The 21,155-nt window shown below is 41.6% G+C and overlaps 1 protein-coding gene across 1 annotated transcript in view; it reads left to right on the plus strand.

Annotated features, from left to right (window-relative positions):
* Nucleotides 1–21,155, plus strand: part of CDH4 (cadherin 4) — a 799,140-nt gene that overhangs the window by 690,685 nt on the left and 87,300 nt on the right. Inside the window, exon 6 of the mRNA XM_088482827.1 lies at nt 11,515–11,659. Coding sequence (XP_088338953.1) covers nt 11,515–11,659 — 145 coding nt within the window. The remainder of the gene's footprint in view (nt 1–11,514; nt 11,660–21,155) is intronic.

The following is a 21,155-nucleotide window of genomic DNA, read 5'->3' on the forward strand; positions in this document are numbered from 1 at the left end:
CTTAACTATCGGGACTCCGTAATATGTTATTTTGTGTGGTGAGATCACTGACAAATTGATATTATTGTGTTATTGTGAAACAGTCTGCTACTGATTGTAATTAGTATTTTTCTTTCCGTGTTTGAGGCTGTCCATATCTTATTCTTACTCTGCAAAATTTTGTCAGCAGCATTATATATTTTTAATGAAAAGTTATATATGTTTAGTTATTAGATATTGATGTATACGTATTTATAATATAAAATATATTGATTTAAACAGATGGTGTCCTGAATTCTTGTTTCTGTCATATTGGGAACATTACCCTTTTTGATAAGCGCATCATCATTTTTTGTTTTAATCTATTGCTGTTTATGTGAGCCATCACAAGCTCTTTGGGTGTATTGCTGCTTTAATAATTGAATTACTATTATTAGCGCCAGGTAAAGGGGGATAGTGGTTAGTTTCTTGAATGTACAGTTAGAGATGAGTAAGTTCTTAAGGTGCCTACACATAGCGATGTGCTGACGATCCGACATCGTGTACGATTTCCCCTGAACTCTCCCCGGGAGCTCCCTGGCAGTCGCGAGCATGGTTAGGTAAAAAAAGCCGCCAATTTGATTCACAATGTCACGATCTATCGTGGATCGTGTTGGAAGTCCAAATCGTGAGATCATGCCCTATAGATCGTGAGTTTACCAAACAACACACGAGGATCCTCACGATTGGTGGGAAATTTAAATAATGGGCGGGGCTAGCTATGGGGTATAAAAAGCAGGTGTCATTTTAACCCTGTGCACATTCTGCTCTGCTACTAGTGAGGCTAGGTGTATACATGCTGAACCCTGTACATTGCTATTGTGCTCTGCTTTGTATTTGGCTTGCCTTTTACAAAGTGTCTTCTACCTGCAAGTGTGTGCTACCTGCATTCTGTCCTGTTCCTGAATTCTGTGCTGATGCATCCCTATCAGTATAAAGTGCTGGTCGCCCAAGCTGGGGTCAAGGCGATCCAGGAGAGGGCCCAGCGAAGGCGGAGAAGAGCATGCTGGACCAAGGAGTGGCTGTAGCAAAGGGATACCCGCTCTCACATGTCCCTGCTGATGGAGATCAAGGAGAACAACCCGGATGACTACCGCAACTACCTGCGCATAGATGACACCACTTTCCAGGAATTGATGATTATGGTGACCCCCCACATCTGGAGACAGGACACAAAGTGGCAGAGGGCAATCCCTGCTGAAGAGAGACTGGTGACAACCCTGAGGTACCTGGTTACAGTAAGGTCACTGGAAGACCTGAAGTTTGGGACCCTCATCTCCCCTCAGTCCTTGGGCGTCATCATTCCAGAGACCTGCAAAGCTATCGTTAAAGTGCTGCAGTACCATTATTGCAAGGTAAGAAAAAAAAACACACTACTCATTTGTTTCTTGTGAAAGAAAAAAAGTTTTTCTTTTTTGTGTTTTTTTTAACTCTTTATATAACTGTGTTGACAGCCGATAAGGCTGCATTAACAAGACTGTGCCAACAACACTGCACAGTATTAAATAACATTTTATTTGTGTTTTTTTTAACTCTGTGTTGTCGGCCAATAAAGCTGAATAAACAAGACTGTGCCAACAACACTGCACAGTATTAAATAACATTACTTTGTGTGTTTTTATATATCAATTTTACATTATGTGTAGAAAACAGCATTATCACCAAATATTATCAATCCCTATAGGTAGGCTGCTGTATGTTATACGGTGGGTCAGACGCCAGTTTGAACAGGCCAATACACACATGGCACAAGTATAAATTGTGGCCCCGGCTTCCAACAATCTGTACTTGTGCCATGTGTGTAGTGACCTTGTCCAATCAGCGTCATCACCACAAGTGATGTCAGTGGGAGCGCTCTCGGCTCTGATAGAGCCGAAAGCACTCCAGGGCTTGCGGCAACGAGACCCTACCACAAGGGTCTCATCGCAAGCCCGATGGTCGCGATGGCCTTGACCATCGCGACCATCTTTTTGGCCGCTCGCTATAGCTGTGGGTGGTCACCAGGAGGCCGCTCAAAAAAACAGAGGGCCGGCCCTGATTCAGAGCGTGCTCTGAATCAGGGCCTAGGTGCGGTGCTATGGCAGGAGGACTGTCTGTGAACTAACTGACTACAGTGGACATTTGGAATTATTCTAAAAAAAAAAAGATTTTGGTTTATGAACTGTGTTGCAACTTACCAAAATCTCCTGAGACGGTCCACTCACTTCTGCCGCCTCCTCTTCTCCCTCTCACTTGGCCATCAGGACAACAGACTGGCATTGTGGCTCCTGATCGCTAATGAAGCTTATCAAATTATAGTACCACAACATTGGATGATGCACATCGTCGGTGGCTGCTCCAGACCTTTTTGATTCGTCCACTTTTTTTTCTCCTTGATGTACACCGTACGCAAGTTCGGGATTTTCAGGCGAACTGTTTTGAGGGTTGCATCCGCAATAAACTTTTTGGTGTACTCCAAAAACACCTCCAAAGCTGCCAATTTGTGATACTTGTTATGGTATTGTCTACAGCTTTTCCGCCATAGACACTGTTTGGACTGTAGGATCCCGAGGAATCCAGTCACAAACTCTCACTCACTATCCATCGACATTCCTAGGAAGAAGAAAAATATGGACATATAGATTTTTAGCTATAATTGTACATTGTTTTGTGATTTTTAATGTTGTTAAATGTTTTAATGTTTTAATATGTTTTTTACAGGATTTTAATATGTTTGTTATGGTATTGTGATATGTTTTTCTTTTACAGGAATGTAATGTGTTCCTATTTGTATTGTAATGTTTTTTTTTAAAGGAATGTAATGTATATTTATTTGTATTGTAATGTTTTTTTTATACAGGAGTGTAATGTGTATTCATTTGTATTGTAATGTTTTTTTTTTATTTAAAGGAATGTAATGTATATTTATTTGTATTGTAATGTTTTTTTTATACAGGAATGTAATGTGTTTTTATTTGTATTGTAATGTTTTGTTTTTTTACAGGGATATAATGTGTATTTATTTATATTGTAATTTTTTTCTTATACAAGAATGTAATGTTTTTATTTGTATTTTAATTTTTTTACAGAGTTTTTAATATATTTCTGTTTGTGTAATAGATTTGTTTATGTTGTTGCAATACATTTGTTTATGATGTTATATTACAACATCATAAACAAATATATTACAGCAACATAAACAAAGGTAATATATTTGATTATGCTGTTGAAATATATTTTATATTGTTGTAATAGAATTGTTTATGTTGTTGCAATATATTTGTTTATCTTGTTATATATTTGTTTTTGAAATTGTCATATATTTGGAGTGTTTTCTAGTTATTTATTAGGTAGCCCGTCACATTGGTGGCCAGTGACTGGGTAGGTGGGTGGCACACATTGGTGGGCATGGGAGGTTGATACATGACCCAGCCACCACCCACCTCATGCCGGCAGGTAGTGGCTGGGTCATGCATTTATAGGTGGGTGGCACACATTGGTGGGTGGTGCACATTGGTGGGCATGGGAGGTTGATGCATGACCCAGCCACCACCTGCCTCATTCCAGCAGGTGGTGGCTGGGTCATGCATTTATAGGTGGGTGGCACATATTGGTGGGTAGGTGGGTGGCACACATTGGTGGACATGGGAGGTTGATGCATGACCCAGCCACCGCCTGCCTCATTCCGGCAGGCAGTAGCTGGGTCATGCATTTATAGGTGGGTGGCACACATTGGTGGGTAGGTGGGTGGCACACATTGGTGGGCAGTGGGGTTGCATTAATACAGTACCAATATTCACCAAAGTTCTTCAGTGTGCAGGCTCCCAATTGTGCTTCCTTCTCCTTCTATCCACGATGCTGCACAAGATGGTGGATTGGCGTGCACAGGGTCCTGTCTGTCAAATTCCGCCAACGTACAATGAATCGTGAGAAACAGGGTGAGTAAAAAGTACTCACGATTGTCACCACATCGTGTCCCAGATTGGCAAATCTGCCCTAAAGCACGGCAGATCTGAAGATACGATGTATGATGAGCGGGGACGCGCATTGGCATAGTGACTGTGTGTGGAAACTCACGATTTGACCATATTTTACACGATTTGTCATCTCGATCCATCGAAATTGGTAAAATCGAGTGAAAAAATCGCTATGTGTGTAGGCACCTTAAAAGTCCACAATGCAATTTTAAATTCAGTCACTTCAGTAAATATGTAGATTTGTACAAATTTGGTACTTACAATGTCATTTCTGAATGACAATAGCTTTAATAATTCTATTAAATTCTTTAATAAAATACAGAAATAACTACAAATTTTTATTTTTCACCAAATTGTATTTTGAATGATAATTTCTGTTTAAATAATAACTGAAATATTTGTGCAGAATTTTGTAGACTTGAAAAAAAATAAAACAGAAACATATTTAGGAACAAAAGCATTGGAGATTCCTTATCTTTATGTGCAGAACTTGTGTGGTTAATTTAGCAGCTCCATAACCATTGACAGTATCCATGATGTCTATGCAGAGCTGGATTTGTGCACCAGTGTGTACAGTCCTCCGCTCATTAGATCAATGTCAGTACTGATCATTTGTTAATAAACTGCAAACCTTGTGTGTCTACATTAACTGAGAGGGTATGAGAATTGCGTCCTTCTCCGTTTGCTGTCCCATAAATCAGGGCAGGATTAATCGGCTAGGAGAGTCATTGACAGGCTGGTACATGGACCTGCCCTCAGCATCAACTGACAAATAGAGACAAGCTTCCCCATTGCTGGATTATCCTCCATAAGATCTGACTGTCTCTGCATTGCAGTAATGACTTTCAATCGCTCCTTAATTTTTTGTTATCTCTCTTCTCGATGCAAGGACGACATGCTACAACATCTGTCTCCCAGCCAGAGGTGAGGAATGTACCATCTTTAGGAGGCTGTCAATCAATTTCAGTCAGCAGAACATATGTTTTTCCAGCTTCCAGTTCTGCGCTTGCCTTCAGAGAATAAACACCAGTAGTGATATAGAATAATAATAACAACAGGCTTTACTCCTTAAATAACCATGATGACATGTACTTTCTGCTAGTTACACATTGTTTTATAAACTTAGCAAATCTAATATATGTAAAATCTTCTGCCAATAACATCTGTACAAGTAGCGGGTTCTCACGTCATCACTTATATCAGGAGAGTTTTGTTGTCATTGCTATAGTGTTCATTAGGAAAACATGTGTATTGTAGGGAATAGTCTACCCCTAGTGTAAATTATTACAGATATTACAAGTCACCTCTGACTTCCATATTCTGCTTAAAAGTCACCTATTGGTGACTTCTTACCCTTATATATCACAGTCAGGACACATTATCCCATATATAAACCTCTTGATAGACAGAATTGCATAGCCCAGTTGCATTTGGTGATGACTTACACATGGAGTGATACTGAGCGAATTTTTTTCAAGACAGCTAATCGACCACAACACTATAATTATAGAGGGCAACAAGTAAACATAATGCACGATCTACAACACACGCTAAAATATTTATAGATAAAGTAAAATAATTAACTCACCAGCTATACACATAAAAACAATCGGTAGAATTAATGTTCTTTGAAATATATGTATTAGTTTTCCACAGAGTGCACAGTACACCATTGGGGACTAAAGTTAGTTAGAATGTACTTACCTCACATAGATGTCCTTGATCTTTCTGTGGAGTAGGACAGCTGGGCCAATAACACTTATTGGCAATGACAATACTTCATGGAAAGAAATAAGTCTTGTGGGTGTTTATTAAGTGGTGAAAACCTTGTTCACTGGCTTTTTTTTGTTGGAAAAAGAGTTTATCACAGTTTCCTGCAAGTTATGAACAGCATTAACACAGAGAAATCAATTATTTCTCATGTGGTCCTTTTAAATTCAGAGTATTGTGTCCCCATAGTCTGGTAAAAGGAGGGCAACTTATCAAACTGCATAAGATTAGCATAGTACCTTTTTTTAGAGAACACAAAACCATTTCAGGTTAGTGCTACGCTTAACTTACAAAGACACCTTCCACGGTCCTCTAGTAAAGTACTGCATATGTGTGAATACAGCTCTCTCTCATGTCCGATGCAGTTATAAGTGCTAAGTGTTTACTGGGCCTGTATGGCCTTATCAGCTGACACTGTATGGCGATAAGGGCAAATGTAATTGAACATGTGTGGCCCCTCCGGCCGACGCATACGCATTGCAATATTCAGTGCTTATAGTGGTCCTAGAAAAGTGGTGGAACTCACCCCCCCTTTCTCGGTGCTTTTATAATAAAGGGACAGCGCACAATAGTGTTCCCAATTCAAATTACGCCACACAGTAGCACAATCTTATCCACATTACACCGCACATTTTGCCCCTGATTCACATTACACCACATAGTAGTGTCCCTTATTCATGTTATGACACACAGTAGTGCCCCTTATACACAATGCCCACAGTAGTGCCCCTTATACACAATGCCAACAGTAGTAGTGCCCCTAATACACATAATGACCACAGTAGTAATGCCCCTTATGCATTGCCCCCAGTAGTAGTGCCCCCAGTATTAATGCTCCCTGTAGTAGTGCCCCCAGTAGTAATGCCCCTGTAGTAGTGCCCCCAACAGTAATGCCACTTCCACAAAAAAAAAAACACAATACTTACCTTAAGCCCAGCTCCTCTGTCTGCTGCTGTTCGCCGCTCCTCGGACCTATGGGAGAGATGTCATGATGTTTCTCCCATAGTGCATACTGCGGGAGCCAGAGCTCAGGAGTGAACTCCAGCTTCCGGCTGCAGCTGGTGCTATGGGGAAGGAGCCGGGCACCCGCTGAGATTTACCAAAATCTCAGCGGGCACCTGGCAAATGGAGCCTCCCTGCGGCGTCAGGCTGAGGAGGGCCGGAGGAGGCGGAACTGGTTCCGTCTCTAAATAGAAGTCACCCCTGGCTATATTGATGTTAAGTAATATGTTGTTAAGTAATATAAAGAAGCCTTTTGCTAGTGTATACAGTATTATTCTACCAGTGAAGGGTATTTACAACATTGCAGCGGGCCCAGCTTAATGTACAACATTGGGGAAACTCATTTGATAAATTTTAGCGCTACTACATTTTTGCAGTGATGCAGAATGTAAAGTTCTGCTGTTGAAGAGAGAACTATGATAAATAGACCCCTTGGTGTATGCACATTCTAGCAATGGTGATTCTGTGGATAACAGATGAGCCAATTATTTGACATCTTAATCAATACATTTTAAACCATGTTGTACTTTCTGCACTGTGTTGTGAGCTCTCCAATGGCGGAGCAGCAAGAAGGAAAAACAGACGGAACATATACAGATGAACTTCATTAAGGGTCTTAGAATTGCTAGTTTATATTATTTTGCAGGCTCACAATTTGTGAGATCTGATGCAGTTGTTATTTTTCTCCCTTTATTTTTAATTCATGACTTTCAGAATTATCCATTCGGTGCTTAGAATGCTTCCATATTTTACCCTTAGAATGCTTCTACTTTTTAAGGCATTGGAAAATACAGTCATGTAATAGAATAATTGGAGAAATGAATTGGATTCTCATTATGGCGTCTGAATTGTTTTTTCCCTGTGTGAGATTAAACTGACAGCTCCTTGCGGATGGCATGTTTGGCTTTCTTTCTAAATCAGTACTTAGAAATTGTAAAAATAACATTTATGGGACTCAGGGTGTGTTTTCTTTATTGTACAACATCCCTAAACATGTCAGTATATGCGAGTATTGTATGGACGGGATGTATCATGTATCGCGAATATGATTGTGATACATCCTGCCGCTAGTCACATGCATAACAGCATCTTTTAATGGTGGTATACATAATTATATTCCTGCTGGGGCAGCTCTTCCCATGTCCCGGCAAAATACTGACTTCTAGTTTTATGACCCAACAGTGCTAATGCAAGTCTCTGGGAAACAGAGAGGGATCCTTCGGACCCCTCTCCAGGGACTTGTTACAAAAAGAAGCCCATAGACTTATATATCTATATATAGGCAAGACCATCTATTTGCATTGCCTATTGGGCTAAAGCTCCACAAAGTTTTGCTTTCCGGAGTTTGATGCATATGGGCACATCGCAGCCCATAGAATTGTAAGGGGCTTGCTGTGCCGCTGGTCCACAGCAGAAATCAGAGATATCGACTGCAGATCTTTCCAATACATATGGGGATGCATTTGTAAACTAAAAGTTTTCTGAAAATGTACTGCATGTTTAATACTGATGCATCGCGCCCTTAGCATGAAATGTTCAGATTGCTATGTTACATTGGTAGGCCACAGAAGTGTATGTGCAGGAAGCCATACAGATGGGGAGGCGTTTATAACAAGGGCCAACTGTGGCTGAATATTACATGGTAAATCCATACCAAATCTCCAGTTAATTTAGTTGTGAACACTCGGGGATTTTTTATTTAATGGCAGAAATAACACTGAATATCATTTACTTTTTTTTCAGGGGAGGAGAAAGATGGGAGGAGTTGGGTTGAGTGAGAGCACTACTTGCTAAGTACAAAGTAGGGTTAAAAATAGGGATGGTTATCGACTATCGATGCTTTTGTCATCAATGGCAGAGTTCCAACGGTTCTCGCCGGCAGCCACCTGCTGCTAGTATTGAGCTTTGACTAGGGATGAGACATTGAAGGCTTATCACCCATGTTACAATGGATAAACAATCATTGTCATTTAAAAAAAAAGAACTGGTTAAAAAACAATCAATGATTTTGGGCTAAAAACATCAATGGTTTTGGATGAAAACGTCATCATCTAAGAAGCAACATTTTTAAACAACATTTACAGGAGGCTTTTCTATGCCCAGAAGACTAAGCTTGCACTCAGTTGAAAAAAAACCATTGGTAGAAAACATTGTTGGCAGGAAAACATCAACCTCTTGCCATTGTCGACATATAAAAACCATTGCACATCAACAACAAAACATCGATGTTTGGGGGATTTAAAAATAAAAAAAACCCAAGTTCAATACCCATCCATAGCTTTGACCCTGTCAAGCTGGTGAGGCCATCTCTCCGGCGTTATAGGCACAACATTGGAGAGTAGAGGGTAACGCCATTGAGATCATGTTATCTAGCAATGAAAAACACAGCTTTTTGTCACTTGTTAATTTAAACCACTTACAAGCTCCCTTAGAAAGCTATGGGAACTGTGGTAACAGGCAACATTAGATGGACTTCAGGAGAAATTTGTAATTTCTCTGCTCTAACCCTCTTAATAAATAGGAGGAACTAGTGGTAACTTTTCATCGAAAACCCCTTCCGTTGGCAAAAGTGCTTCATAAATAGATTTCTAAGACATTTCCAGCAAATGAAATAGCATTTTTAGATATACTTTCTACATTCTTCTATTTTCCTGGCAACTATTTAACAGCTTGGAACAGGTATAGTCAGGTACGACAGCTGGGTACACTTTGTGCAAAACCTACTACCGGAGACTGGTGTCTTAGGTGGTCACCTAGACACAGATCATTCAGTCTTTATTTTCAGAAAGCCTTGTTCCTGTATACCTGTTTATTATGTGTATTATGTGATGTTAATTCCACACCCATAACTATTACTGATTTCCACAGAACCATCCCTGGTTCATGAGTTCTGTATGTGTTCTACAACATACTCATTCTCATGAACTTCTCCCCTCCAGTTGTGATCCATGTGAGCTATATTTGGACAACATGAACCAAAAGACGTTCATAGTTGTTCAACTGGTGACATCGGTTGACTTAGTAATTTTCCAGGGGAGAACAGTTGATGAGAGGACTTGTCCTATTCACTTGGTAAGAAGATATAAGTGATTGATGCACCAGATCTAGAACTGTAACTTTGAGCCACATTTTTTTATTAGCTGTGGGTCTTCTCGCACAGGAGCTGGAGGTATATCTTCCAGCACATAGCTGCTGTCAGGCTCAGTTCAAAAATGGGTTAACTGTATCTGGTTTATTCCTTCTCATTCACATAGAAGATCTCTAGTAAGTCCCCAGTGAGAACTCTGCATAATATGACAGCATCATTTCAGTGTCAGATCAGTGAACCCACACAATCATCACATCTGGTGAGGAACCAGCCACTCATACCTCAGCAGCATAACAACTGCCAGCTGGATTGATTTGTTAAAGACAATCTCTGTTCTGGAAAATAAAAGTACATTTGTTTATTATGGATATATAAATATATATATATATATATATATATATATATATACACAGTATATACTAGTTTAGTTAAAGGACCAGTAACGACCAAAATGGAGAGGGTTTGTGCATTCAAACACATTGACACCTTGTATAATGTATTTCTGTAGACCAAGAGCTTACATATAGGATATACATAAACCGAACACATTGAAACATAGAACTTTGACAACCATGGTTCAAATCCTGGGAAATAAATTAGGAGATCTAAACTTAGAGCATTTATCTGCTTCTACCAGTTTCTCAAGAAAGCATGGCAGATATTTGGGTTTTGGAGCAAAGATAGAGTTTGTACACGATGGTTATGTTTATGTGACTTTTATTCATGTATATGCTCCTTTATCAACGATATATGCTCCTTTATCAATAATATATGCTCCTTTATCAATGATATATGCTCCTTTATAAACGATATATGCTCCTTTATCAACGACACAGCAAGACATTTCCTGTTGATAGTGGATTATGTTCAGCAGTACTGTATGCACCACATGTCATATGTACAAATGAAGAAGAGAATACTGTAATCAAAATTTTTGGAAATATTATAATTAATATTTACATATATGTTTTCTGTCAAACTTGAATGTGTTTTATTTTTAGAAGTGTAGCTTTTTATTTGGGTGTTAAATATTTAGAAAAAAATGTATAGGAGCAACTCAATGTGAAATAATCTCAGACTATTCATTGGGTGCCCAGCCCTGTACTCAGATAGAGGACAGTGATACACATGGGGTCTGATTCTGAGGTCGGAGTAAATGAAAAAAGAGACAATAACTGTATATACAAACCATATTGCAATGCAAGGGGTGTAAATACATCTCGTTTTTTTGCATGCAGGGTAAATACTGGCTGCTTATGCAACATGGTTTTACCAAGGTGCAAAGTTACTTCCTCTTTTTTTGCTTTACCCCCAACCTCCCCACCCCACCTTAAAATCAGGCCAAGACTGCTTTCAGTATGGATAGGTTAACACTCTGATTGCAACAAATTGTAACAAATAAATCGCAACAATAGTCCTCACTGGAAACTGATACGCTTGCAGTTTCTATCAGAGCTACAGTCCATTGGACTGCTGCTTGGGGAACCTGTTTTGTTGTGTCTTGTTGCATGTTGTCTCATAACAATAACATCATTGAAGACCACAAAATACAAAGAAATTCATGCTACTGGGAAATAGAACCCTGTGGGCAGCTCCACAATGATCTGAGGGATGAGTCATATAATCAGCAATCATCATATACCACTTCTCTACCTTCCTGACTACTCTTCTCCTTTCCAGCTCAGGGCTCATGCTGTGGATATGAACGGTAACAAAGTGGAGAATCCCATTGACCTCTCCATCTACGTCATCGACATGAATGACAACAGACCAGAGTTCGCCAGCCCTGTATTCAATGGCTCAGTGGATGAAACTTCAAAACCAGGTACTGATATATTCACCAGGAACTTCTTTATTGCTTGCTGCCTTACAGCTATTAAAATGAGCAGTCTGATGGGTTAGGCCTTCTCAGAAATGAAGTTTTCAGCTGCTTGCAAATACTTGTGTCTATTCTGATGGACTGACCAAGACTGGCTATTAAAATTATCATCCCCAACCCTTAAGGGCATCTAACTATAACATGTTTGTTACGAATAAATCTTGTTAATATAAATGATTGTATTTGTATACAATAAAATGGGCCTGATTCTGAGTTGGACGTCAGTCCATAAGTGTCCGATTCTCCCAATTATCAGTAGACCTTCTATGCACCACAATAAGCAATCATAGACAGTGCATGCTCTGCACCATCTATATGCACCTTCCGTAACACTCTGGGTAGCAACTGGGATATTACTATGTGAACACATGGAAGAGATGCATCATGTGGGAGTATCGTGGTCCAAATCCCTTGCTTGTTTGGGGCGTGCAGACTGAGATGGCACTTCTGTTTCAGAAGGATCTTTTGCACCTAGTGTAGAGTGGATGCAAGTGCCAATACTAATGATGGTGGCTATGAACGGAAAACAGCGGGCGAAGTGATGCATATGCAGGAAGATAGCCTGAGAGTCATGTAGATGGATGTACTAAAATTAGCATAAGGCAGTAAATCTACATGCAGTGGACATTCGCATAATCGGACACAATCCGTCCAACTCAAAAGCAGGCTCAATGTTTTCGTAATGTAAGATATTTACCTTAGAGCAGGTCCTTGTAGCTCTATTTATTGGCCCATTTATACACCAATCAGATGCTGCCCTCTCTACAAGCCTCATTTAGGGCCCCATTGATCAATTTAAATCTGTGGGATATCCCCCAAAAAAAACATTATGTGCTTCTTGGATGTTTCTACAGAGGACTGCAACAGATACTAGAGATATTTGCAGTGGTCCCTCTGTTTTCGACCGCAAAAGAATCCTACATAGAAACCAATTAGACTACTTTCTTGACAAATTTACCAGGCTCTGGTAGCTAACACCACCTGAAAATGGTATTAACCCTTGTAGCCTATAAGCTACACTCCGCAAAAAGTATAGGATCCCATGAAACCCTCCCTGGGACTCTCCATTCGCATGTGCGGTCAGGAGTCCCTTGAAAGTGAAAGTACAATGACCGCTAATTCAATCAATTTATTTTTACACATTGCGGAGATGGGCTCCTATTGGAGCCACTGTCCCTAGATGTGATCAATGGTACATGCTGATGGTACCTAACAGTGGAAATAAGAAATTTATAATTACAGTATCGGGTCAAAACCTGATAATTATAAAAGGGTTCCTTTAGAGTGGAAGGCAAAATTGTGACTGTAAAGGGATGTGCCATTTGTAAATAGCCAGGCAAATATGCTAATCTCTTTATCTATTCACAAAGGTAGTACAATTCCTTTTCTATTATTATTTAACTCTTTGTTAGACGGGTTGGGTATGGGAGACCGGCAGTCAGGATAAACACCGACATCGGTGTCCCGATGCTAAGAATCCCGACACGGGCTCAGTAAGTATTCTAACCCTCCCCCCTTCACCCCCTAACCCTAACTTCCTGCATTCTAACCCTAACCCCGCACCCTAACCCTCCGTGTTAGTGCCTAAACCTAACCCTCCCCCTTAGTGTCTCTACCTAACCCTCCCCACTTAGTGCCTAACCCTAACCCACCCCTCCTGTCCGCAGCCTAACCCTAACCCCCCATGGTGCCTAAACCTAATCCTCCCCCCGCTATACTTGCTTTTGGGATTCCGGCGTCGACATCTCAACTGATGTCGGGATTCCAGCGCTGGTGTTTTGTCCACGGGTCAGGATTCCGGAACCGGGATTTCGACCACCGGCATCCCGTGCGGCGGTAAACTAACTACATCTTGTGTTAAACATGGGATGTAGTCAAGAGATTGATAATGACAATGTTGACATCACAATGTCAACAGTTATGATGTTAATGTTAACAGGCAACGTGTCAACATTGTCAGAATGTCAACAGGTGATTTGTTGACATTGTCAGAATGACAACATTAGGGTTAGGCTGCGGGCAGAAGGGTTAGTAGGAGGTCAGGATTTGGCACAGGCGGGAGGGTTAGGGGAGAAATACTAATCGGAATGCCGGAGGATCACAGCTCTGACCTGGACATCACAGTGACATGACAGCCTGGAGCCGGAAGCCGCCGCAGCCGTCAGGAGCAGGTAAGTCATCACTGGGTCATCAGGGACAATATGTCGACATTCTAGCATGTCATCATTTTATCACATGATGTCTACATGATTAATGTTGTCATGGTTATTATTATGACCATGTTTACATTCACATGTTGACATGATGAATGCCAACATTATGACTGTCGACGTATCATACTACACCCATCAGACATACGTATCACTATTTACTATTTATTCAAAATACAGCAGATGTTCTGGACATGGGACACATACAAACAACAGTTATAGTTTCCTTCTGGTCAATCACACATATACCAATCACACATACAGTATATTCTGTCGTACATCTATACAACGCCAATAGATATTCATTTATGTTAATATATGCACATAGCACACCTTCTGGACAATGATACTTATTATCAGAAAGGGTTATACACAGCAATTGAGATGGTTTGAGGTGTCCTAAAACTTTTGACTGGTAGTGTGTGTGTTTGTGTGTATATATGTGGGTCTATTTATGTATGTGTATATACAGACACATGTAGACACACACCAGTTTAATATCTCAATATTCCCTGAAATTAGATTAACATTTTTGACAAATGATCACTTTATGCAGATACAACTGGAAGATTTTACAAGCCACCGCTTAGTAAATAAACCCCACACACTGGGGAGTACAAAAACTCAGCGTAATGAACTAAAGATTTCAAATTTTGATTCATCTGTCCATAAGACCTTCTTCCAATGTTCAGTAGCCCGCAGGCGGTGCTTCTTGGCTCAGGCAGCCTCTTTTTCATTGCTGCAGAACAGCTGTAGGTTCTTAACCCATTACTTGTTCCCTGAAAAATAAGTATCAAATTTTAATTATTTTTTACTTTTTGCTAACATAAACTTTCCTTCTTAACCACTAGCAGTTTACCGATTACCTTTGTATCATTTCAGGTTATTCACTGGACTTAAATTACTTACATTTCAATAAAAATTGTAAAAACACAAAATATACAGCTTAGTATAACAGGTGGTCCTTATCAAGTTTCCTTCACTCTGTATTATTTACCTGTTTGTGGGGGCCCACAACTAACTCATTGGGGCTCCTACTTATAAAATTGTCAATATGATATGATGGCAGTGTTATTATAAAGTATAATGTGTAAATTCTCCCAGCACCACAAATGTGTTAAACTTACTGCAGTGCCCCCAGTTCACATTATGCCATGCAGAAACCCCAGCTCACATATGGCACAGTACCCCCCACCTAGTGATGTAGCTATATGTGGGGGTGCCTGGGCGACCACCCCAGCCTCCTGGTTATTAATTTGACGCTATTACTTATATATGATTAACTTCATCATTACATACAAGTATTAATACAATTACTACACATTTGCACCAGATACTAAAATATTACTCCACATATGCTTCTCACAGGCTTTATATCCCTAGTATATTTGACACGTTATTTGCCAGGCCGCTAGGTAGTGTGGCTGCCCCTCAGTGTCTCTATCATCTAGGCCCTCCATCATTCCTGCCTGTCATCTGTCACTCCCTGTTTCCCTCATCCCTGTCCTCCCTCCTCTTGGGGTGGCTCCAACTGCTGACATCTCTCAGAGAACAGTCCAATGCATGGCCCATGCGCTGACTGGGGAGTTGAGTGAGGCTGTGGCTGTGTCTAGATGGCAGCTGCCAGTGAGGGCTGTAAGGTGAGGATCGTGCAGCTGTTATACAAATGCCTTACAGCTCTATATGATAGATATTTACCTTCAGGAAGGAGCCCAGAGGGGACCAGAGGGGAGCTGAGGCGGGCAAAGCTGGACGCTTCATGTCTTTAGGCCAAAGGGTATGTATCATACATGCCTACTCACCTGGAATGGCCGGGAGGATCCCAAAAATCGGGTGCTGCTCCTGGCCACCCAGAAAAGTAGGCAAATCTCCCAGCTGGCCGCCACCCTCTTGCATCCCCCCGGTTGGCCTCGGACCCCCCCGCATCCCCATACACACACACACCCGTAGTGGGGGGGAGCAATGCCGCGATTTGCGCTTAATTGCGTCATCATAGCCCCAACCCTGCTTCACAATACTGTTAATCTCTGCATTGTGAAGAGGGGGCAGGACCATAATAACCTTATAGTGCGGTCACGCCCCCTGCTCCACCCCAATGCTGCTTCATAACCTTATAGTGCGGTCACGCACCCTGCTCCACCCCAATGCTGCTTCATGTCCCCACCATGACCGCTTATGTCAAGCCTAGAATCGCACCATATTGGTCATGCCCCCCTCCTAAGTGGACCTCGCGGTCACGCCCCCAACATGACACACAGTGTTGCTATTATGTTTCTTAGATCTTATTTCTAGGTTTAGCATTGCATACTGTATATAAAATGGATTTGCTATGTATTTTAAGTTGAATTTATAACATGAATATACAGATTTTACTGTATGGTGAAAATTCTATGCTTGTCCTTTAAAAATCCAATTCCTTCAGCCACCACAAATTTAATTATGTACTGTATTATTGACAGTATGTACTAGACTTGGAAATTCAGTGGGCACATTTATGTTTCCATTTTTACAAGTAGACTATGTTATTGTTATTGTTAATATTATTTATTAGTTGGCTACATTAATCAGTCATCTTGGCACCCCATACAATGAGGACATGGTCTGACCAGGCAGCCACTGCCAAATATGTAGATTGTATATATTTCTGTTATTGGGGTCTGGTTGGCCCCTTATAATTAACATTCCTACTCGCTGTGAGTAATTCATCATTGGTCCGGTTTGGAGACAGCTGATCCATAGGTCAGCTGTCTCCCCAAATGCTTTCCTTGACTCCGCAGTGCTAGTGCGCCTTCATGAACTAGAGTTAACAAAGCCAGAGCCGGCCCTAGGCATAGACAAATTAGGCAAATGCCTAGGGGCATGCATTCCAAGCCTAGGGCCAACTCAGCTTGACAGCCGGCAATGATGGGACCGGGACAGACAGATGCACCTCTGCTCTTGCTGTCCTATCGCGATCGGAACTCTTAGCTCAGCTCTGATCGGGCGGCAGCTCATACAGCCGGCAGAAGCGGCACTGGGGAGCAGAGACAGAGGGGGCAGCGGGCAGTAGCAAAAATCGACACTGAAGGAGGGCTGCTGCACATGCCCAGCCACAACAGCTCCTCCTCCCATGGACCATTGCGGAGTCCAGCAGCCTGGGCCTGCCTGCAGGGAGCCAAACAGGGGGTTGGGTACGCCAATGCTCTTGCTGGCACGGGGCACTGAAATGTCTAGTTACAGCTCTGTGGATGTGGATTGCAATGGGTGAGGGGTGATGAATATTGCTGGCTCCTGCTGTGATCTGTACTGCTGTGCTTGGAGAGGGGTGCTGGGTCAGAGGTGGAACTAGCGATGGTGCTAGGGGGCACCACCCAAAATCTTGTCTAGGGCATTAAACTGGTTAGGGACGGTTCTGCACGCAGCCACATAAAGCCCCAGCGTCCGACTGAAGGAGCCGGACAGGGGCGAAGGGATCCATAGGCAAGGAAGCGGGTGTGAGGGAGTAAACACTTTTTGAAGATGGCGATTGCTCCTGCAGTCAGGCTCCGAAAATATTGCATTTTTGGAGCTTGATATATTTAGGCCCCCATACTAGTGTATGAGGACAGCGAGTCACATCGTGAGAGAAAGGTAAGCAGGAAGCACAAAAGCTGCAATGCCTTATATTTGAACAATCTCTGCAGGTGAATTATCACATAAATTGCACCATGGAATGTGGTAATTCTCAGCTTTGTTTGTACATGACAACGATAGACATCCCTCTAGTATTGCAGCATGTATGTTCAATGGCATTTGGCCCATTACCCAATTCAGCTTATTGTTCCTGTGAACATATAGAGTTGCTTGAAAGTGCTTAATAAGAGTCTGTGTTTTTTTCTCACTGCAATGAATAATGTTCAGGAGCTTTGAAGCCAATCTCTCTGGGAATATTGCTGATTTTAAGGAGCCGGCTCAGAGTTTATATCACTATTCCCCTGACTGACCAGGCTGCCTTAATCAGCAGAGCTGTATGTCACGTGGTGCAGCTCAGGACTGAAGCTCAGGCACAAATGCAGAATTTCATTGAGAAGTTGGCTACAAACGGCTCAAGTGTCAGCTTGTGAGCTAATGAATTGATTAATTAGTAAATCCTTTCTATGGCTCTGTTCTCTGCAAGGATTTTGAGTGAATAAATATGAATCTATTAAATCATTCTATTTATTAAAGCTAAAACCATTCAGAAACACCTCTTTCCACATGGTTTACATTTCGAGGGACCTTCAGATGGCATCAGCCACTCTTTCCCTATGGGGGAAGCATCACTGGAGAGAAATAATGGCAATTCTCAAAATGATCGCAGTGTCAGCTATAGTTATCTACTTACTGCAAACTTCTTCACTGGAACAGTCTCCCATCAGAGACCCACTGCGCACCAACGACATATAGACCCTTTAGCTTTAAATTTTTATGGTCTTCTTGCTGCATCCTGACTTGCATTTGGTGCCATAATCCAATGACCAGTGGCGTAACTAGGGCGGGACGAGCACGTGCCCTGGTCACTGCCGGCCAGGGCAGCGTATCCGGATGTTTCCATTATAGAAGAAACGTCCCTCGTCAATGTAGCTTCCTGCTCCGTGAATCCCACATCTCCGTCCCTTCAGTCATATTTACATTTCAAAATACAGGCCTGATTCAGCACAAATCGCAATTGCAACCGCAGATCGGCTGATTGTTATGTGTGTATGCCCCACACTGCGATCACACATGCAGACCGGAATCCATCACAGAGTGAGTGACAGGTTGTGAGCGTTTGGGGGTGGTGACGGGAGAGTGGTTGCAGAAATGCAGGCGTGCCTGTCCGTTTAAACGCTGTTACATGGGTGTGCATAAATTAGCCACTGCGATTGCCTACGCAGCTTGAGTACTCACTGCGTGCGCGAGACTTGCAATTTCTGCAACAGATCAGTCCTGCTGTCATTGTGTGTGACAGGTCGATGTGCTTCGATGTTACCAATGTATACGCAGGACTGCGAGGTATTACGGATGTGAGAAAGCTGTAGTGGGCGTCTCTATGCTGGCTGAGATTAGCATATTTCCGCAGCAGCATTGCATGCTATTACACAGCTGTGATCGCAATTGCGATCCTTGCTGAATCAGACCCATAGTTTGGACTCGGACCTGTCACTTCATGCTTTGCAGTCAGACAGCTTACCATGGAGTAATCTGCTATTACAAAGGAAGAATGTGAATTCTAACTATATGAAACTACTTCACATTCTTATTAATCTAAAATACAGTCATACCTAGTATTCAAACTTGGCTCCTCACAAGTGCAGTCAGTCACCTGACCAATGGAGCCATTTGCTACTACAGCGAAAGCCTGTGAATTCTAACTATATCAAGTTACTCACATTCTCCTTAACTTAATATACAGTCATTATATTTGTGATTCAAACTGGAATGGAAAGGAATGTTCCCAGAGTGACGAGAAATGTTGACACCCCCCCCCCCATGTTTAAGTGGCCACACCCATTTGTTTGCGCATGCGCACACAGTTGGGGGGGCACCATTTTTCATCTTGCTCTGGGCGCCAAAGAGTCTAGTTACACCTCTGCTAATGACCTCATTGTCTTACTATACAATGATGGTCCAGCAAAATAAAAAATACATCTTTTGTATCAACACCATTGTCTGATCCTGCTACTGGCTACAGTCTCTTACCTACGCAGTATAAAGGCCCTGCTGCTGGGACCATCAGTCATCTGTTTCCTGGACCTGCCACTGTATCACTTCTGTGTTTTGCTTCTCTCAGCATGTCACCTTGCAACAACAGACATCTCACTGCAATCATGACCCCCCTCCCTGATGACTTTCAGGTGCTTTCCCCCGAGACTATCTATCCTGCGAACAAGAAGTATGTTGGAGGTTCTGTATTTCAATAGCACAGAGAGCAAGATAATAGCTGCAGTGAAATAGTTCACAAACAATAATGGCGGTTTCACCCCAAGTTATATGCTCTGAGATTAGTGTACTACATTGTATGTCTTTTATAAGACATGCCAATCATTTCTATGTTAATATCATTCCATCAGAGCTTGCAATGATACTGTTAAACATGCCGAGTCCCCTCTATAGCCCCAAGATTACATCACTCTAGACCTGATTTGGTCTGGTTGGAAGTAATGTGTTTCTGTAAGGTGTAGATAACAAGGTCACACATGGTTCGATGTATTATCATTGTTCAGCTGCACATGATATGCCTTGGAACTGATCCAGAATGTTCACTGCAAATTGCTGATGAGTCTGATCCTTATTTCATTCTCTTGAGATCAGAAGTGTTTTGTGATCTAACCCCACAGCTCAGTAAATAGATATTTATTAAATGACTGGACGTGTTCACAAGACAAAGGGGCATATTAATCAAAATTATTTGGGGGTAAATGCCCTGAAAATGTCAGATACCAGCAGAAATGAAGCATCCCTAGGATGTATTAAAGGATGACCAAAGCAGAGATATCCTCCATTTTAGATTGCAAAAGCAGCTCCCCTCTACGGGTGCAGCTAAATTGTGACAGAATGGTAATCTTTCCACAGCTCAGTTCGGGGGGGTATATTTACTGTGGGTTTTTAGTAGTGGAGTTGTTGCCCATAGAAACCAATCAGATTCTAGCTATTATCTTCTAGAAGGTGCTGGATAAATGTTAAGTAGAATGTGATTGGTTGCTATGGGCAACATCTCCACGTCTAAAAACTCGCACTTTAGAAAATATACCCCTTGTTATCTAGACACATATTCGGATGTGAACCCGTTCTGGCGCATGCACAGCCCAACAACCGTACATTCACATTGTCACTGTAATTATTACTAGGTCTATCTTACATAGAAATCACAAACTTCATTTTTTTTCGGGAGCATTTTTTCTTCAGCACATACATATCATCCCCTATCACCTTCCATATCCCTGTAATAGGGTACACATATATACACATATATACATATATATCTCCTGTCTCAAGAAAGCACCTTTTTTTTCAACCTTGGCTGTACTTGTTCTCTTTTTATGTATGATATGTTTTCTGTTATGCCAACTGTCTGAGTTTTGTGGCGCTATAACAGATAAGAATTTACCAATAAACAATGACTATATAGGCCTATATAAAATAATAAATATAATGCACTTGTACAAGAGGCCCGTGTCTGCTTTCCGGGCCCTCCTGAATAGCAGTCTGCCCATACGCTCCTGTGTACCAGGACCAGCTCTTTCTGCTTCACT

The sequence above is a fragment of the Taudactylus pleione genome, unplaced genomic scaffold (genome assembly GCF_031769625.1).
Source record: "Taudactylus pleione unplaced genomic scaffold, aTauple2 ptg000018l, whole genome shotgun sequence".
Classification (NCBI taxonomy): domain Eukaryota; kingdom Metazoa; phylum Chordata; class Amphibia; order Anura; family Myobatrachidae; genus Taudactylus; species Taudactylus pleione.